The sequence below is a fragment of the Limulus polyphemus genome, unplaced genomic scaffold (genome assembly GCF_000517525.1).
Source record: "Limulus polyphemus unplaced genomic scaffold, Limulus_polyphemus-2.1.2 Scaffold1459, whole genome shotgun sequence".
In the NCBI taxonomy this organism is placed as follows: Eukaryota; Metazoa; Arthropoda; class Merostomata; order Xiphosura; family Limulidae; genus Limulus; species Limulus polyphemus.
The window spans coordinates 154,104-174,814 of NW_013667069.1; the positions used below are offsets into that span (position 1 = coordinate 154,104).

Here is a 20,711-nt window from a genome sequence, read left to right on the forward strand (position 1 = left end):
TGTCATGTTAAACTTGTATTAAAGTTTTTTTTTCATTACCCATTTAAGCCGTCTCCAGCCATTATTATTCCCTGCTATGTTGTGTGGATCGTGCTGCCTCCTTTCAGGGTTCTTGTTCCTGTTTGTTTATTCATGGTGTCCCTCTGTTTTATGTGATCTTTCATCTGTTACCCTCACTGGTTAATTTTGTCAACTTGTATGACTTGTATATTCTGGCTGTCCATAGAGGATTGCTGTCTGCTCAATGTTTATTTGCACCAAATTCATCATCTATGTCTTTAGCAGCTAGAATCTGATGGCCTTTAGAGGAGATTGTTCAATCCAATACATGTACATCTCCTAATATGTTTATCACACATTCACTACAGGACCTGGCTTGCCTTCCTCAAGCGGGTATCATCTTCCTCCTAAGGCAGTTTTATACATGTCTATTTGTCTTTGACTAGGGTAAGTTGACATATTATTATTATTAATTCTTAGATCATTTTCACTAAACTCCATCATATTTCACGATCCCACCTGGTTAGGTATGTTTCATATTATATTAGCTCTAATTATCAATATTTTTATAATGCACACTGTTCTGATGGGGTTTTTCTGCAAGACCACTGGCAGCTTGTCCAGTGGTATGTGTATATATATAGTTTTTTTTTATCAAATGTTCCTTGTTTTTTTATGTGAAGTACCGTCACTTGTGGACTTCATGAGTAAAGTAGATAGGGATTTCTGCCTATTCCTACTGATTCATGATTCTTGTAATATGGGTCTTTCTGCTTTTCAAAATAGGATAACACAGACATCCATTGCATTGTCTCCAGTGTGTTGTCCCTCTGTACTCCCCAATGCAAATCTCCTCCCTTTCTCTTCTAGTGGAGCACGTGAGTCCTTACCTCTTCCAGTTCCTAGTTACTGGAGTAGTGGACTGAGGAGGTTTCCTCCTGAGTGGGTTTTTGTACTACCAACACGAATTAAAATTTATAGATCGTGAGTATCCACATGAGTACATACTCATTATAGTACCGAAGAATAACGAATTATTCAGGATCCAAGGTGCTTCATTTGGATGTGTTTTTGCTCAGTGGACTGCACTTGTTGATCAAATATTTTCTTATGCAAGGCACTTCCACTGGATGTGTTTTTGCTCAGTGGACTGCACTTAACACAACTAACCATATCTCAAGGTGCTTCCCCTTGATGTTTTATACCTGGATGAAATGCACTTAAGTATCCAAGGCTCTTCCCCCTGGTTTTGCAAGGGCAGACCACACTTGTTAATTCTATATCTCATGAACGGCACTACCACCAGACGTTTCTGCCCAGTTGGACCCTACTTGGCAGGATCTGTCATATCGATAAGCTTTTCCAAGATGTTTGTGCCCAGGCAGACAACTCTTGTTGATTTCACAATATTATACAAGTACTTTCACTGGATGTATTCTGCTTGGATAAACCGCACATAACATAATCTGTCGAATCCCAAGATGCCTGAATGGACTGCATTTGACACATTGTATCCAAGGCATTTCCACTGTAGATTTTACCCAGTTGGACCACATTTTGTTTTATTCTGATGTGAGTCAGTTGTTTCATACATAATACAATCATGCTGGCCAATTCAGTTGCACCTGTATTGGTGTTCTGCTTTTGATTTCTGGACACGGAGCATGCCTGTTCTAAAAGTAGTGCTATACCCCTCAGATGTGCTTTTCCTTCATGATTTTGCATAAACAGGGTGTCACTTTCTGATTCCTTGGTTACTTATGCACCTTCACCTATGCAGTGTAGGATTCTAGTTCTGGGTGAGAGGAGGTAAGACCATTTCAGAAGTTAGCATTTTCTTACCCTGAAAATGTATTTCAAATAGGTACTTACTTTCTTTCACCCACTTCCCACCCTTCATTCCCACTGATGTGCCAGTGTATCTGATGTGTAACTACCAATTCTCGAAAATGTGAGGTTTGCTCTAGAATAGTAGAGGGAGCTATCTGTGCCAGTATAGATGATACAACATGATTGGTGGAGAATGATCACATGATCAATAGATGTTTAAAAGAAAAATGGTACAAATTGAAGGATATAAAAGACTAGTGCACTTTTAGTACACACTTTTGGCAATGTTTATAGGACAGACCAGGATGGAGATAGCTCTAGGTGAGAGGAGATAAGTACTTATCGGAAATAAATTTTCAGTGTAAGAAAATTTTAAGGTTCAGATTATTACAGGTTTTGTACTACATTGTGTGTATGATGAATTTTCAGGTAGAACGGTTTAGGATTTAAAATATAATAACTTAATTCTAACTTATTATACCTAAAGATGGTTTCCTCTGCTTTTCATATACTTTCAGCATCACTTTTGCCACATTAATTCTTTTTTTCATCACTTTACATATTCTGGAGCCATAAATTGTTAAACCAATTTTACATATTAATTCTAACTGTATCAATAATTTCAACTCAAAAATATTTTGTAACTAATATATATATGTTTTTTAACATTTATGTAATTCATGGAAGAAAAAACTTTATCCTGCACATCTCTGAGTAGTTTTGCCTGTAAACAATGCACTGTTGACTCCATAAAAAAAATGTTTAGTCTATCCAAAAGAATAGTCTTTTGTATTAAGCACTTATCACCCCTTAAAAATATTTTTCTTGAATATCAAATGTTTCTCTTGTTTTTTTTTTTGCAAAGTTTTTGTACATGCTTTAGCAGCTACCATTCTATGATCATTTTACTGATGAAACACAGCTGTGGAAAGAGATATAAAAAGAGATACAATGGAACTTCAGCCAACAAGGTAATCAAAATCTACAAAACATACATATGTCCAATAATTGAATATGCATGTCTGGCATGGATCAACATAGCACTAGGACTCATTAATATATTACAAACATGCATGTTATTAGTCTATGTTCTTTGGTGGATTATTTAATTAAATAAGATTTATTCAATGCACTACTACCATTAGTATAAAATATGTAGGCTTAAGTATAATTGACAGCAAGAAAAAAAGAAGATTGGGTAAGAAATTTATTTATTGTTTTTCTTGTTTATTCTCTATCTATTATTATAAAAGTAACTAAAATATAAAAAGTAGGGATCTTTTTAGGTTAGTAGTTAGACACAGTTCGTAGAGCAATCAAAAGGGCAATAAAGCAATAAAATTTAATTATAAATTGATATATACTGTTAAGAGTTTAAAGTTACTTAGGATAAACTAATGTAGTTTCATGTTACAATTTGAAATCATTATGGAAAGAGAAAAAGAGTAATTTAGATTTATTTAAATTTTTTTTGGTGGTTACGAGTTCAGTCAAATTGACTGATCCCGTTTTGAGTTAGGGTAGAGAAAATAACAGATGAAATATAAACTTTTACTGGAAAAAAATGTTTATAATGTACTTAGGAGGTTTTAGGGATTGCAGAAAGGAAATTTGAGATTTTTCAGATGAGGAAAAGTCTTTTTAATCTTAACATGAAAATTACTTTGTACACAGACTATTCAAAACAAATACTCAATATATTCATGGACAAATAATTTTTTTAAATTTATTAAAAAACCATCATTCACATTGCTCTGACCTTTACTTGTACAACCTTCCCTATTCTTACTTCAATCTTGGTTCCTATTCTGTCGACCTTGGTTGGACATTATTCAGCCAGATGTCACCAAAATGTCTTTAAGCATGACATTTGTCAGGTACATTGTCTCAGCCCAGAAATTGACTCCACATGTTGTATCTTTCCTAGTCCAATTCACCTTCTTCTTTGTCCATGTAACAATATTTCTTTCCCTATTCTTCAAATGGTTGTTTGACAAAGGCTTGTCCACTTTAACCATGTCTAGTTATATGGCAGTCTTATTGAACACCTTTTGTTTCTCCAGGTTTTATCTTCCCTTGTCATTTCCTCCTTTCTCCACTCTTTTTGAGTTGTGTGTCCTCCATGTTCCTTTGAACTGCCTCATTAGGATCTTAGAGTGGTCCTATATACCTTTCCCATTCTCCCTATGAACCTTTGTCTTCATGTTCCATCTACCATTTCTTCCTCAAGACTTATTTTCTTCTCCTCCTTATTGGTGGATATCGTTGATCAGATATTTCTGCCTTTCAAGTTACCTGCTTTCTCTACCATTCTTCTTATGTCATACTATATCCTGACTGGTCCTTCTTCCCTCAGACCTATGCTGCCCATGAAGGCTGTTTGGCTTTCACATCCATTTCCTTAACTTCCTTCTCTCTCTGATACTCCCATTCTGATTGGCTTCTTTGTCTAGTTCATTCTTTACAATGTTATATGGTATGTACTACTTCCTTTCGAGGTTCAAGTCCTGACTTTTATTCCCTTGAACCCTTCCATTTCCTATGATCTATCCATGTCACATTAACTGGTTGGGTTCATCAACTCGTTAGGCTGGCATATTCTTTTTTATCCATGGTAGGTCTCCATCTTCATGATGTTTTCATATCACCATATATTTGGCTTCTTGCCTTAGCCATCTTCTGGAGGAAGATTATCCAGGTTGGAACATGGACTACTCCCAATACCTTTGTCTCTCATTATCTTTATGATCTAGCTGTATCTTCCTCTGGTGGATATCATCTCCCTTCCATGGCAATTCTACACACATCCATTTACCTTTGACTGGGGTAAGTCTTATCACTTCATATATGCTTTAATTTTCAGCAACCCTAGTTTTAACCACTGATAACAGTATCTCACTCTGTGATGAACGTTGCCTGGTAAGGTATTCTTTGCCTCAAGCCTGCAGTATTTACTGATTGTGCTATAACATTCACTGTAGAGATGGAGTGTTTCTTCAAGACTACTGGTGGCATACGCAATAGTGTGTGTGTGTGTGTGTGTGTGTTTCTAGATATAAATGTCACTCAGTGGTAGACCATCACTCATGGACTTCATGAGTGAAGCAGAAGGGGGTTTCTGCCCATCCCTGCCAACCCTTTGATTGAATATATTGGGGTCAATCTACTTTTCACAATAGGGAAGTGTGGACACTCATTATACTTTCTCTGATGTTATGTTCCTCTGGACTCCCTACCACCTGTACTTCATCTTTTTATCTTCCAGTAGAGCATGGGAGTCCTTACCAGTTCCCAGTTGCTGGGGTGGTGAAACATGGAGGTTTCCTCCTGAGTGAGTTTAGAAATATACTTTACCATACATACTCATGATTATTCACTCAGTGAGAAGAGAACAAAGTTGATTTCCCACCTTGATGTTTTTTTTCCAGGTGGATAGCTTTCATAAGGAAAATACTGAAAAAGAAAAGTTGGAGCTGGTCCAGCCTATGTGGGATCCTCCTTGTAATAACAGGTTCAGGATGACACCTCCCTGTTCCTATGGTTGTGTGCAGTAGAGGCCTCTCTTCTTGTTAATTCTGGTTGCAGGAAGTTCATTACCTTCTCTTACAGTTGAGCTAGGGAGACTTCATCTGCTTTGTAATACAGGCAACAGGATGTTTTTGTACACTGCTCCTATGGTTAAGTGAAGGTTCCATGTCCTTCTTGTAATTCTGTATGCAAGGTGTCTTTTCCCTGCATTTACAGTTCAGTGTGTTATGATTTCTGCTTGTAATACCAGTTACGGTTGAGTTGAGGCAGTCCCATGACTCCGTAATGCTGGGTTTGTTGTACTTTTTACTCCTGCTGTTGTTTTGAGAGTTTGTCCAGATTCAGGCTGAAAGCTCACTTCCTCTTTGTAGTTCTGGTTGCGTGACATATAACACTTTATTTACTTACATTTGGAGTTGATGGGTACATATAACATGGTCCACGTGCCTTAGCCTTATGTTGATATTACAATATTTTTTCATCCTTAACCTCATACTGCCTAGGACAAGTTATGGAATCTCATCTGTCTAGTTGAGGTTGTGAATGCACATAGTTAATTCTGTTTATATTTTACAATGGACTGCAACTCTTAGAGCAAATTGCACTTGTGCACATCCATTTTTCCACCCATACGAAATTAATTTCCTACTTTCAGGGCGAAGAGCGTACTGGTTCTAGAAGTAGTGGAGTTTCCCAAAAGTGGGAGAGGAAGTAAGACTGCATCAGAAGTTAACATTTTTCTTACACTGAAAATGTATTCCCACTAGATACTCACCTCCTTTCACACACTTCCCACCCTTCCTTCTCACTGCTAATGCCTTATTTTGAAGCCTGCCAATTCTCGAAAGTGAGGATTGAGTGAGAATAGCAGAATAAGCTAATGAGCCAATACAGGTGGCACAATACTATTGGTGGAGAGTAGTCTAGTCACATGATACATACATGTTCAGAAATAGCACAAAATCAATAGGGTATATAGACTGGTGCACTGATTGTAAATATTTTTTAGCAGTGCTTAGAGGGCAGAATAATATCAAGATAGCTTTATGTAAAAGGAGGTAAGTACCTATCAGAAGTACATTTTCAGTGTAAGAAAAAGGTTAACATTGAAAGTTAATTTTAGGTCATAGTTGTAAACTTACGGAATAGTTTCCCAGATCATCAGTTTCGTAGATTTTATTTTAAGTTCTTTACAGAATTTGAAGGGTTTTTTTATAAGAAAGGTTACAAACCCTCCTAACTCTGCTATCTATCAGCACAATACAGAAACAGGACATCCAATTTCTCTCTCAAATTTTAAAATTCTTTCAACGTCTAAACATGATACTGAACGTCTTATAAAACAAACATTATACATAAAAACTTTTCTTCCATCCCTAAATAACACAATCTTCAATGTAATTAAACTTATTTTATCTATTTCACTTGTGCCTCAATTTTCATTTTCTCATGTTATATTTGTATAATTGTATTGTTTATTTCTTATGTATATATTTCTGTTGTAATTACAAATATTGTTTATTTGTTTTGTACCTCTAGATTACTGATGATGGAATTATGACAATTCTGAAACATTTAATAAATGCTTCCTGTTATCACGTTTATGTTTTGTTTTATCATTAACCTACTTTTTCTGAAAAATGTGTCGATAAATGTAACATGTTTATACTTTGGAATTCTACATTAGATGTAGTTCTTTTTGTTGAGCAAATTATTTTCTCCGAGTAATTTAAGCTGCTTTAAAATATTTTACATGTTTGTTGAAGGAGTATGAAGGGATACATTTAGTGTGTTTTTGGTATTTTAGCTGGTTGGACTTGGTGAGTGAGATGGTAATATCAGCTTCTGCCACTTTGACCTCTGTGTCCCTATGTTAAGTTTTTTGATAAAGTTTACAATTAGGAAATCTGGTTACCAAAAATAATAAAGGTAAACTTATTTTTAATTCTCTTAATTTCATCTTTTTAGGTTTTTAACTTCTATTTTAGCATAGTTTTAACTTTGACTTTCATTTTAGTTCTTTATGAATCACATGTTACTTTTGCCCCTTAGTGGCACAGCAGTATGTATGTGAACTTAAAACACTAGAAACTGAATTTTTATATCCTTGTGGGCAGAGCACAAATAGCCCATTATGTAGCTTTGTGCTTAACTACAAATAAACAACCAAACATGCTACCTTTAGTGTCACTAATTATTTTGTTCTTTTAATGTATAATTTTCTACCTTTAGGATTTTAAGTGAAACATCTGAAGAAATACTCGTATGATTTAGATCATGAAAGGCAAGGGAAAAGGAAAAGACTCAACAGATTCAAAAGAATGTCCTCTTCAGTTTCCAGATTTCACCCCCACTGAACATACAAGAGTTTGCCCTCGTTTTACAGCTGGTGTGTGTTTAGTTTTTTGTTGGTTTTTTTCTTTTGGCTTTTTCATATTTATTATTTGATGTAGAAGTAAACATGTTTTAATTTTCAATTATGAGAAAATGTTAATAGATTTCTTAAATCTAACATCCAGATTTGAAAATGTTAGTTATATATATACACACACACACACACACACACACACACAAACATAACATATATATATATCCTATTCAATACATTCAAGGAGTGACAACCAAAAACTATTCAGACCATTGAATTTTATGCTAAAGTTTATTTAGTGTCACAAAACTTCCTTGATATGAATTGTTTTATAAAAATTGTTTCTCGTACGAGTATATGTCCTGTTTTGCTTTCTTCATTGATATATTACTGAAGATTTATATGATATTATTTTTGAAAATATGGTCCAAATAGTTTTCTGGTCTGGATTAATGTGATGAATACTCTTAATAAATTTTAAAGTATTATGTTAAACCAATATTTTTTGTTATATTTATAACTTGTAAGTATTTTAATAATTGTTTTTTGTACAGTACTTCAAAGGACAGAAGAAATTGGTGTTGGTTTAGAAGATATTGATGCTCTACAGTTGGAAATTGAGACATTGTTAGTCTCTGTCACTAAACGACAAAAGCAGTTAGACCAGGAGATGAAAGTACTCATAAGTTGGCAAGAGAAGAAAACTCCTGGAAAATTGGTAATTTTACTGTTGGTGCTTTTATTTCAAAATTTGAGAAAAATTTTATAACAACCCACCTCAATACCATTCCTATCATTATCCAAGTATGAGAATTAACAATAATTTAATAAACACCTTTAGTTTTATTGTTTCCTTCAAACCCATGGTACATGATATAAGGGTATTTAAGGGTTACTCTGATAAGAAAAATTCCTGTGAAATGCATAGCAAAGTGGAGACCTTTAAAGTAAAATAGATATAACTAATTTTTACTTGTTTGTAGAGTACTCCCAAAAAAAAGTTCCCTGTTTTTACTCCAAGTGGACTGATAAAGTTGGTGCAGTGATACATTTCATTCTTTTAATTGGATTTTCTGCCTCTTGCTTTCCATCCCACAAACTGTATGAATGTCTATAAACATATAAGAAAGAATACCTGAAGTAAAGGTGAAAAATAATATTGAACAGTCTTTAATCCTTTGACTACGACCTACTTCTTTTGTAAGTAGGTATGTGATTCTCGTCAAAGTTCTTTACAAAAATGAAACTAGTTGATGAAATAGTTTTGAATTTGACTTGAACAGTCCTAAGATTATTTAGTTTTAGAAAAATAAAATATTTAATTTTGATTTTTTTATACTATTTATAATAAAAAATTCATTATTTAATGTAATTATTTGCACTCAACTCTGAATAGTTCACATTAAATGTGATTTTCATTTTGAGTATAAAAATACTTTCTTATCTCACAGTTTTCACATTTCATTTGCATCTAGAACCTCCTAAATGAATATCAAAAGTTTTTAAGGTAAATGTTTATATTTTGTTTTCCAATTTTCTCTATTATATCAGTAACTCCAGATATCATCATCAATATACAGTGCAATGAAATGTTTAAAATTAAGAAATGGAAGTATGTACATACCTTTTAGATTATTGTACAATAGATTTCAAACATCTTTTTGTCATATGCATAATTTCACGTTTTTATATTTTCACTTGCAGTTTATTTTTAATTTTCCTTTTCAATTCTTTGTATTTTATTCATATTGCCAACACCGCCAACATGTCCCCACAGTGCTCTGTTGTTATTATAGGGCGACTCTCATGCACAAATTCAAAACACCTAGGCTTGCACTTGCGAATGACACCATCTTGCTTAGACATTTTGGCAACCAAACTACAACAAGTTAAACATATAGAAATCATAAACATTTCAAATATGCATTTTGAAACACAAATAATACATAATTAAATACGATATGAATGTAAAACCTAAATGCAATCTAACTGTTTATCAAACTAATATATATATATATATATATATTTATATATAAGGCAAGAAATGCCAAACGTTACATACCCCTCAAGAGAACAATGAACTAAGGTTATTTTCTATTTCGTACTACAGATCCATACACAGGTACAGGTTTCTTCAGGCTACAACTGAAGAGTGCGAAATATGCTCTTTCTATTGGTTATAAACATGCCATTAAACTTCAAAGAATTTTAACCACAGTGTATCACATGACAGCAGAAATTGCAGTTTTAATTGCTATTTCAGATTTTTCTTTTTAAAATAAAGGAATAAAACTTAGATAATATAAAACCCATAATTATAACAGACTTGATAATAGTAATTTCATTAAAATATGTTTATAGTAAAGTGGTTTAATTAAATTTTGAGCTTAACTCAGTATAATCTCATGACATGTGCAGAAAGGGGTTTAAAGGTTGAGCGTGGTCAAAGGGTAAATGAACAGGTCAGCCTTAAAAAACTGGAGAAGAAAAATAATTAAATTCATACATTCATGATGTCAGAAAAACACATAGGTTCTAAAAGTCTTGATACAAGATTATAAAAACCCTATAACCCGAGTGCTTTCAAATGGTGGACCTTTCTTCTTCAGAGGCAAACTGGGAAATTCATATATTTTCATAAATCTTTGACAAAAAAAAATTATAAAACATAAAAATTGCCCTAAATATAAAATAATATTGAACAAATGGACATAGAATGACTACTTCTTTCATTACTTGAATGGAAGTTATTGGCATAACACAAAATTTTGACAGAATTTTCATAAATTTTGAGGAATGTAAGTAGAGTTGAAATGTCTGTTGAGGTTGAAAAAAAGTGAAATAAAAGTCTGCTAAAACCATGGCATTGTAACATATTTCGTTACCCAATTCTTCACTTCTTGGATTTACTATCTTTCTCCAGTAGCAGCAAAAATACTTAACACAGAGGTATCTCAAATGACTTGCACAGGGACCAAAATAAGAGGAAACAAAATTCCTTGCCTAATGATGTGGAATTTTTTTTTCACTGTAAAGGAAAGGTTTAATGTTGGCGTATAATAAATATTTTTATTTATGTAAATTGTATTGTGTTAAGTTTTTTTTCTATCATATGAAACAAAAATCTAAGTTTTTCAGTTGTTTAACGTATTATTTAACTCTGATGACAGCATTATGTCTATTTTAAAAGTCCCTTCATATGTTGTAATATACATATATCTGTAAGTAATGTTATATATTTTCTAAGCAGAAAAGTAAGGCTGGTCCATTTGACGTGGATGATATTTTGTATCTTCCTTTTATTAGATTTTAGATTTTTTATGAATGCATTTGAGACAATTTGAACATTTGTAAATAGTAAGTGCATCATGTATTTAGTACATATATTTAGAAATTACTTGTTTAAAATTTATTGTGCATGCAATTTCTAAAATTAAGCTTTTTTAGCAACCTGAAAGCACTGGGAAGAGAAGCCGACCTGATGAAGGAAAGCCTACAAAAAGGTTTAAAGATGCTAGTGGGAAAGCTCATCCTCTCACTGGTGGAGGAAGACCAAAAAAAAACTTTCAATCTCAGGTTATTTTATTTATTTAATTGATTTTATCAACAAATAGTTTTATATTCAAATTGTTCACATGATTTTATTTATTTGATGCTTGTCTTTTATTTATTCTGTTATTTGAGGTGTTACTAAGAAGAAAAAAAAAAGTATGTAAAATACTAGTTAATTGTATTTCTTAATTCTTTATAAGAAACACGTAATTGTTGTTATTTCTTTTACAGATCAGTGTTTAGTAAATAACATTTTTTGTGTATTTTGTTATTTAACGGGGTAACTTCATTTTCATTATAGGCCAAATTTCAAGAGTACGAGTTCAGTGACTCTCCTGTTGAATTGTCAAGACTTCCAAAAAATGATGCTCCAAATCGGTTCTGGGCATCTATTGAGCCATATTGTGCTGAAGTGACTCAAGATAATATCAAGGTAAGAGAACTTTTGTAATTTCTTTTATAAGATGTCATTTTGTGTCTGTTTTTTGTTAGCTTTATGAAGAGTTATTGTAAATTTTAGTTGTAACAAGTTATTTCTGTATTAGGTATTAGAAGATTTAATTAAGACCCATGAAGAAGATGCAGAGTATTACAAAATTCCAACTCTGGGGAAACATTACTCACTGAAATGGGCTCAAGAAGATATGGTTGAAGAACAGAAGGAAGGTGAGGAATATTTACACACTGGTTGAATAGTTTTGCAGCAAACTGTAATTTGATAGTACAATAAAAATTTAATGACAAAGCAAATGATTGTTTAGAATTTGCCATTTCCTGTAACTTTGAAATTTAATTAAGATAAATATTTTTCAATATAATTTTTTTTAAAACTTGATTTACATAATTGATAATTGTTTGTTGGTAGATATGTCTTTGTTAAAATAAATGTTTATAAGAAATAATGACACTTTAATGCACTCGCAACAATCTCCTGCAACTTGCAGGAGTCTAACAGGCGAAGGATACATGTGCAACAATACATAAGTGCCAATTTCCAAATAACTATTCTTGGACTGAATTGTAAAATGACCTCTTTCTAATAATTATATACACATGCATTAAATAAGTATATGTAGCGTATAAATATCAAGGCTATGTATAGAAGGTGGGTGTGACACCTGTCAGGTTTTGGAAAAAATTATCTCTAGTTTCCACGAAACTCAGCCAAAAAACTGTGGAATATATGTGTCAATAGGGAAAATAAACATAGTTATTGTCTAGACATACATCTATAGGACTGGGGTTATCCGATTCAAGATAGAGACTGCGAAAGTTGAAATATTTCATGGCTTGTGAGTTACGTGACAACAAAACTGAAGTTTAAGTTTTTTTTTTAAAGGTTTTGTTTGAAAGAAAGGAATTAAAACTTGGATAACTTCAAAAAATGTAATGTTAATTTCATTGACATACATTGATAGGAAAGTTGTTTAATTAAATTTTGAATGTAACTCAGTGACTTGAGTAGAAAGGAATTTAAAAGGGTACCCATTGCAAAAGAATTAATATCTTAAAATAAAATGTAATAATTTTTCCAACAATATTTTATCATCACAAACATTTAGTGCATTTTCTACTTGTGTGATGTTTGATAAGTTATGTTGATTCTTGGTATATTTATTGTGATTTTGTATATAAATTTGTACAATGTTTTAACTTGCTGGAAAAAACACTTGTCAGTTACAACATAGTGTTAAATTGTGGAAAGAAAAAGTTCTCAGTCATGTCTAAGTATGTAAATGCAGTTACTCAGTTATTGAGGAACAGTGTCTTCACTTTTGTAGGTTATCTATCTGGTGTTCATCTTTAGATTAAATGTCCTGTGTCCCTTGACCTGCTTATGGCATTACATAATTGCATTATTTGTTGCCTTGTTATTTATAACAAACATATTAAAACTTGAGTTTGTATAGAACATTCGTGTTTTTTGCTAAACAGCCATAGTTTTGGGACTATCTACTAACAAAACATTGGATCTTTTTAAGGCCAAAACTGTACTCTGCTGGATATTTATATCGTTTTTTCTTTACTTAAAAGCTATTAGATTTAAAAATGTGTTCAACTATTTATGGACATTGTAGTATTATAGCCAAAAAATATTCACAATTTTTGTTTAATTTGATAAAAAATGTGAAAAGTTTTTTTTATATATATATTAATTAATATATATATATATATTAATTAATATTAAATTGATGTTGAACTGTCAAAATTTTCAGATTAAGAAGTTTGCTGTCTCTTTTAACAACTAACAACTTCCCTTTGTTAGAGTTAGCAATATGTATTGTTAGATATACGTGACTGTTTTAGTATAAGTAGAGCATGAATGTTAAATTTAGTTATTATTAGAAGTAATGTTTATGTAACTGTGTGAGTCATACATTATGTATATTACGTATACAAAAACCTGATATACATTAATTCTGTTTATTTAGGAGCTAAAACTAATGACAAGCGCCGTGGACTCAGCAACAATAGCTCACTCAATTCCACAGATGCAGAAAAGATACTAAAGAAAGTGGATAAAGAGTAGTAAGTATTTTCCTCTTCAGTGCTGCTTTTACCAATGCATAATACAAGATACGTGTGCATATCTTAACACGTAGTCTGTGTTAAGAGTTTATAAGTAATTTCAGAACTAGTGTTTGGTGTTAAAGATAGGACACTTTTAGTTTTAAAATGGATAATTAATTTATTAATATTTTTTAATGTCTAAACTTTTGTTTTTGTAGTGTTGATAGACATCTGAACTCTATCTGTGCATTTTTTTTCTGATAATTGCTAGGGCTTACATTTATTTATTCCAGTAAACTCTGTAGAATTACAAAAAAAAACATTATAGTTTAAATCTTCCAGGGGCGTTATAAGTTGAGTTATGAGTTATTTATATCTCCAAAGGAGGGTTTGACAAGTGTATCTCAACTATTGAAATATATGCTTTCAAGCTAATGAAATGTTGTACGAAGGAAGAACTGTACTGCAGAATGATCTAAACAATCAGTACTTCATTCTCGACAATATCCCATGTCTTATTTATTTCCTTTTGTCCTTTCTCTTGGAGATTGAATACAGTGTGTTTAGAAATAAATCCTAATAACTAATAGGCATGACATTTTTTATTATTGTTCTGTTTGTGGTATTTTTCTTGTTGCTGACACTTAGTTTGTGGTATATTTGTTTGAAAGATAGAATATATTTTGTAACAAGGACTTAGTTATGAATATTTGAGATAAGTAAGTACATTGGCCTAAAAGTTTATGTAGTGGCATGTGATTGTAGCCCATCAATGAATATTTTTTAGTGGGTTACATAACTACTTCAGTGGAGGAAAAAAAGGCCAAAGAGAAATATGTTAAAGAATACAATAAAAGTTAATTAATACATCAAGTTAAACTTTCTGATCAATAAATTAAAATTTATCTTATGATAATAGAATAAAAATGAACAAAAATTCGTATTTTTATCAACAAACTTAATTGGATATATTTACAAGATTTTGGGCTAATAACATACAAAAGCATGGAACTTAACACATAGGGATTTGTTTTTATTTTTTATGAAAAGAGCACTTTGCAACAAGTGTAGATATATTTCAGAAGCTAAAATTTATATAGATACTAAAACGAATTATGTATTGTTTTTGTTCAGATTACTGATACTTACTGAAGTTTTTACTAAATTTCATGCAATCTTACTTAGTAGTTTCTGTTTGTTATCTTAAAAAAACTTTTGCATTGAATTGATGTACTTTAAAACATGTATTCTCCACCAGCATTGAAAGTGTTAGAAGTGTGAGTGAAATGGCTATTGTGTTATTTGGATAGAGTTAGCTAATAATAAGATATTAGGTTTAATTTTTTTATGATATCTGAAGATGAAATTAAAGAACATTAGCTAGCTTCTTATTGTTGAAATATATTAGCGAGTCAGATGACACTTCTCCATTTGGAGCGCTCACACAACGTCTTGTGTCATGCTTGATCGAGGAGAACTTAATGGCATCCTTAGAAGATTCTATGGTAGATACAGACAGCAAAGGTCAGTATTTTATACCAGTTGTTACTTATATTTGGAACTACTGGAGTTGGACAAAAAACACCTAGCTTTAATACTAACGTGTGGTTTCCAAAACATACTTACCTTTGCTGACACTATAGCTATTTCTCGATCTCCAGGGTTTCCACTCTTTATCCATCTAAGCATTGAAAATGCTTGCTCCAGTCTTTTATACCCCACTCAAATGCCCTTGGCAAATTCTAATTTGCAATATTCTCCACCAACTTCAATGTGCCCTCTATCTAAGCACATCATTCAGATAATGTAATCACTTTTTCTCGATAAAGCAATCAACACAGGTTTCTATAAACAAGTGTTGTGATTATTCACAATTTACGTTGTGACTTTGAATATGGAGGGCATTACTATGGTTATATCTTCATTTATATTTATAGATTACTTTTTAAAATAACTTACTGATGGGAATGAATTCCCGAGTTAGTGTTTCTACTACGGAGGCCAACCAGACCTCTTCTCTTCCACCTCTGCTATCTGGTGTTTGTCATTGGTCAGGGGTCAATCACAGTCAAAGCTGTACGTGATATGATCCGTTGCGAGATGGAGTCATATATGCCGACCAAGGGTGTCTCTCCAGAGGGATTGTGAGGTAGCTTTTGCAAATGAACCAGGACCAACTTGGGAGAATTTATACTCGCTTTTTCCACCTCCTTCTTTTACTAGTTCGGCCTCAACAGAGGATCATCTTGATCAGCCACCTCCAGCCCCTTTTCTTGAGTTGGTTACTTGGGTTTGTGAGATTTTGACTCCTTTCTTGTTGGCAGAGAAGATGGCAAGTGACTACTTGGTTTTTCCTCCTTCTCCTGATATTGTTGTTCATGCTAGGAGATTTGCCGTTTAGTTATGCAACCGGATAGCTATGCCTTGTCCTCCACGTTTATCGGAACATCGTACTTTGGCTTATCACCACCAGGAGGAGGTATATTTTGATTTTCAATGGATGGACCCCCCTTTTGTATGGAACCTGTGATCACTTTAAACAGATCACAGTTTTCTCAGATTCATCTTTCTCTCACGACTGTCCTGAGGTATTTATCTTTGATCCAACTTTTCTCGGAAGTCTATCAATGCTCCCTTCAGCAAGTTGAGGATGAGTTGGGGATTTTGCTGACATCTACCTCAGTGAGATTGTCTTCTTCAGTCCTTTCTCTGGTTTCCTGGCTGGTTTGTTGTTGGGTAGAGTTTATTTACCATCTTCTGTCCTTTGGGAGTTACGGGAAGCTCATTTTCTCCATCCCATGTTGTTTGCTAGAGTTCCAGAGATGTTATAATCACAAATTGATTCAGCTCATTTACATTCTTCTTTATTGTCGTTGGCTTCTTGCCTTTCTGGTGCTAATTTGGGAGTGTCGGCTCATAGTGTCTACCAACCACCTCCTTCAGTTCCCGGGTCTATTGGTTCCAATAATAGTCTGTCTGTATTCTTGAGGATCTTCGGCTTGGATGGACAGTCAACAGCAATGTCAGTGAGGTGACTATCCTGTGGGTGGGGGGAGCAGTGGGAGCATGATTACATCACTTTCTGGACATCTGGAATGCTGTCACCAGGGATCCATGGGTTCTTCATGTTCTGACTTCAGGGCTGGTCATTCAATTTACATCACATCCACCATTATCTGCACAACCTCTTGCCTTTTCACCTCCAACAGATCCACAGCGAGTGGAACTTCGTGCCCTGGTCATAAGAGAGTTGTTAGTCAAAAGAGCAGTAGAGAGGGTTGCTCCTGTTCTTCTAGGATTTTATTCCCCTTTATTCATTGTACCCGAGAAGACAGGAGATTGGCATCTAATCGTTGATTTGTCTCAACTCAACCAATTTTTAGATCCTCCTTGCTTTACAAAGGAATCTTTTCTCAACCTATGATGGCACTTTGAGCTAGGGCTCTGGATGACCAAGTTCGATGTTATCAACATTTATTTCCATATTCCCATAGCAGAATCTTCTCGGAGGTTTCTCAGATTTGTGCACAAGGGTCAGGTGCTGCTGTTCAGGGCTCTACCTTTTAGTTTTGTGTAGAATCTTGTGTCTTCTGCAGAGTTGTTTGAGATTTTTCTCATCATCTACATTCTTTAAGCCTATGAAAACATCATTATATGGACAACTGGCTCCTTCTGGCACCATTCCGTCAGTTAGCAGAATAACACTCTCAGAGATTCTTTTTTGAGAAGCCACAAAAGCAGGCTTCCTTATCAGACTGGAAAAATCTATTCTGTCACTGATGCTATATCTCGTTTATCTGGGTGTGTTTTTCAACACTCATTTAAGTCGTGCCCAACCAACCCCTATCAGGCTTCAACCCATGGAAAGAGCTCAGGCTTTTACTTATGTCTCTTTCTCCTACTGTGTGGATGGTTCTCTCTCTTTTGGGGATGTGGGCATCCCTCGAGCCTCTCATTCTTTTTGGACAAGCACATATGAAGTCCCTTCAGTGGTCACTGCATGACCAATGGATCATGCTTTCTGATCCTTTGGATCATCCTGTCTCATTATTCAGGAGCAACATTGTCGATTGCAAATGGTGGTTGGATCGGAACAATACTACTATTGAGGTATCCATTCCACCGCCTCATCCCGAGATCCTTCTGTTCACAGATGCACCTCTTCAGGAATGTGGAGCTTATCTTCAAGGTCAGGAGTTTCAGGGTACTTGGACAGAAGATGGGTCCACCCTCCACTCAAACTCCTTGCAGTACACCGGGCAGTTGGTCAAGGTCTATCTCTCTTGAAGAGAAAACTTATCATGATACATTCTGATAATTCCACAGTGGTATCTCAGACTTCTCGTTAAGGAGGCACACATTCTCTAGACCTTTGTTTTCGTACCTTGGATCTTCACCACTGGGCTCATTCCCATTGTATCAGTTTTTAGCATGTCTTATTCCAGGAGTGATTAATTTAATTGCAGATCACTTGTCTCAACCAACTGGATTCTTCCAATTGAATGGATGCTACATCATGAGGTTTTTCAGTGAATTTGCTCTCAGTTCGGGTCTCCGACACTTGATGCCTTTGTTACTCATTGGAATTCTCAACTGCAGTTGTGTTGGTCTCTGATACCTCATCCTCAAGCATTGGTAGAAGATGTGTTCAGTCAGGATTGGATAGGTTTACATCTGTATGCCTTTCTCCAGATTTGGCAAATGTCCTGGGTTCTGAATATGGTTTGTTTCACTCCCTGTCAAATTCTCTTGGTTGTACCATATTGGCCAGCTCAAATGTGGTTTCTGCTTCTTCAGTATCTGCAGGAATGTCCACCTCTACCTCTTCCACATTGGCAGTCTCTATTGAGACAACCAGATATTCAGATATTCTCCATCCAGATGTTTGGAAACTCAGTCTTCATGCTTGGAAGTTATGTAGTCCTTTGCCCATCATAAGGGTTTAACTTCTAAGGTTTTCTCAGTATTTAACTAAATCTCTCCATAGGCCAACAATGGCCGTTTATCATTGGAAATGGAATACTTAAACCCTCTTCATCCTAAAGTATCAACCATATCCCGTTTTATGACTTGGGTATTTGAGAGGGGTCTTGCTTCATCTACGGTGGCTTTATTATAAGACTTCTTTATCCACTATTTTTCTGTATTTCAAATACCAGAAGGTTTTTGAATCCTCCGTACTATCCGGTCTACTCAAATCCTTTCGTATTCTTCGACCCCAAACGGCCTTTTTTATTACTGAATTGGGATTTTACAGTTGTTTTTCATGCACTGTCTCATCTTCACTTTGAGCCCTTAGCTTCATGTTCTTTGTTGCACCTTTCTTTTAAATTGTATTTTTTGTTGTTGGCTGTGGACGTCATCAGTCAGAGTTGTTTGCAATCCATGTGCATTAGACTCTTTATCATTCCACATTTGTCCTTCTTTACCCTGATATGTCTTTTCTTCCCAAGACTCTGCCAGCTAGGGAATGGGAAATTTCCTCTTACAATTCATTTGCCAGCCATTTTTCACTTTTGTGTTATGTGGCTCATACTAATTCATTTTGAGGTAGTATGAATTGATAGTTCATTCGTCGGAATCCTTCTACTTCCCACTACCCCAATGAGGTGGCTTCGTAAATTGATTCACATGGCGTATAATGGATTATTGTTATGTGAGAGGAACCTTTTGCGTGTTGTATCTCACCAGATTCGTCATTAGCCACCCAGTTGAATTTCCCTTTGGAAGACATTGTTTGGGCTGGTATGTGGACTACTACTAATACTTTCCTATCTCATAATCTGGCAGTTTCCTCTTGTGAGGGTTTTTTACTATGCCCTGTAGCTATTTTGACTACATTTGTTAGATTTTAACAAGAGGTATTTTCCTCAATCATATTCTCTTTTATTTCCAGGGTCCCTTTATTTTAAACAGGATCCCACTCTGTGGGGAGTGTTGCCCAGGCAGGTATGCTTTCTTTTTTCAATTCTGCACCAGCAACCACTTTCACTATAAATACTACAGGTTGCAACAGACTCTGTCAAAATGGAGTGTTCCATAAGACCATCTAGGTGCCTACCAGATAGTATTACCTTATTATTATGGACCGCCACTCATGGACTATCATGAATGAAGCTAATGGGGATCCTGCCCATCCCTGCCGATCTTCAGGTTGAATAAATCAGGTTTGCTTTCAAAAATGTAGGGAACTTGGTTCACCTATTGCACAGTGTCCAGAGCACTATTTCTCAGGACCCCCCAATGCATATTACCCCCCAGACTTTGGAGCTCGGAAGTCCTTACCACATCCAGTTTCCAGTTGCTGGGGAGGCGGACAGAGGCTTTTCCTCCAGAGTGGTTAAGTGTGTTCCTCCAATTTTGGAGAAGGGAGCAAAGTTGGGGGTCCTCGTACTTGGGTCCCTGGATGTTTTTCCCAGATGTCAGTAGGAGTAGCATCAACCTCCTCTGCTGGCTACTTGTAATTCTGGTTCAGATCCCGTTGAGGGGTGCATGGCCCTTCTCTTTGATCAATGTTGGTTTCGTATATTGTTCATGGAAGGAGGTCTGCTATCTCCTTATAATTCTGAAAGCATAGTTGTCCCATCCTAGATCCTTGGTTGAGCACATGTTCCACATCCTCTCCATAATTCCAGGAGCAAGCAGAATACTCCTTGGCCAATTAGTTGGGGAGTGAGAATGAATGTTCATAATTCCAGATCGGATGAGTTTTGTTCCTTTGTTTGAGTTCGGCATACACGATCCTGTCATTCCGAGCCTGTTTCGTGATTCCGGTGGTGCAAAATGCATCACTCTACGGCTACAGATTGGGATCCAATATATATAATATTGCAATCCAATAGCTCTAGCCACCAGTGGGGGATATAGGTACCACGACCCTTACCTACCGTGGCCATTTTGTCTTATCGTGAGGGCAAAAATC

General features: G+C 34.7%; 1 protein-coding gene across 3 annotated transcripts in view; it reads left to right on the plus strand.

The window, feature by feature from the left end:
• The window catches only part of LOC106463681 (transcriptional adapter 3-like), a 68,073-nt gene that overhangs the window by 38,961 nt on the left and 8,401 nt on the right, over nucleotides 1–20,711 (plus strand). For 2 of the 3 annotated variants that reach the window (XM_013923739.2, XM_013923740.2), the window contains exons 2-8: nucleotides 7,591–7,747; nucleotides 8,281–8,444; nucleotides 11,174–11,302; nucleotides 11,580–11,711; nucleotides 11,824–11,944; nucleotides 13,711–13,807; nucleotides 15,198–15,313. In XM_013923739.2, coding sequence (XP_013779193.1) covers nucleotides 7,636–7,747; nucleotides 8,281–8,444; nucleotides 11,174–11,302; nucleotides 11,580–11,711; nucleotides 11,824–11,944; nucleotides 13,711–13,807; nucleotides 15,198–15,313 — 871 coding nt within the window. In that variant the 5' untranslated portion in view covers nucleotides 7,591–7,635. Of the gene's footprint in view, nucleotides 1–2,732; nucleotides 2,802–7,590; nucleotides 7,748–8,280; nucleotides 8,445–11,173; nucleotides 11,303–11,579; nucleotides 11,712–11,823; nucleotides 11,945–13,710; nucleotides 13,808–15,197; nucleotides 15,314–20,711 lie in introns of those variants that run through there. The other variant, XM_022391257.1, reaches the window with a different exon arrangement.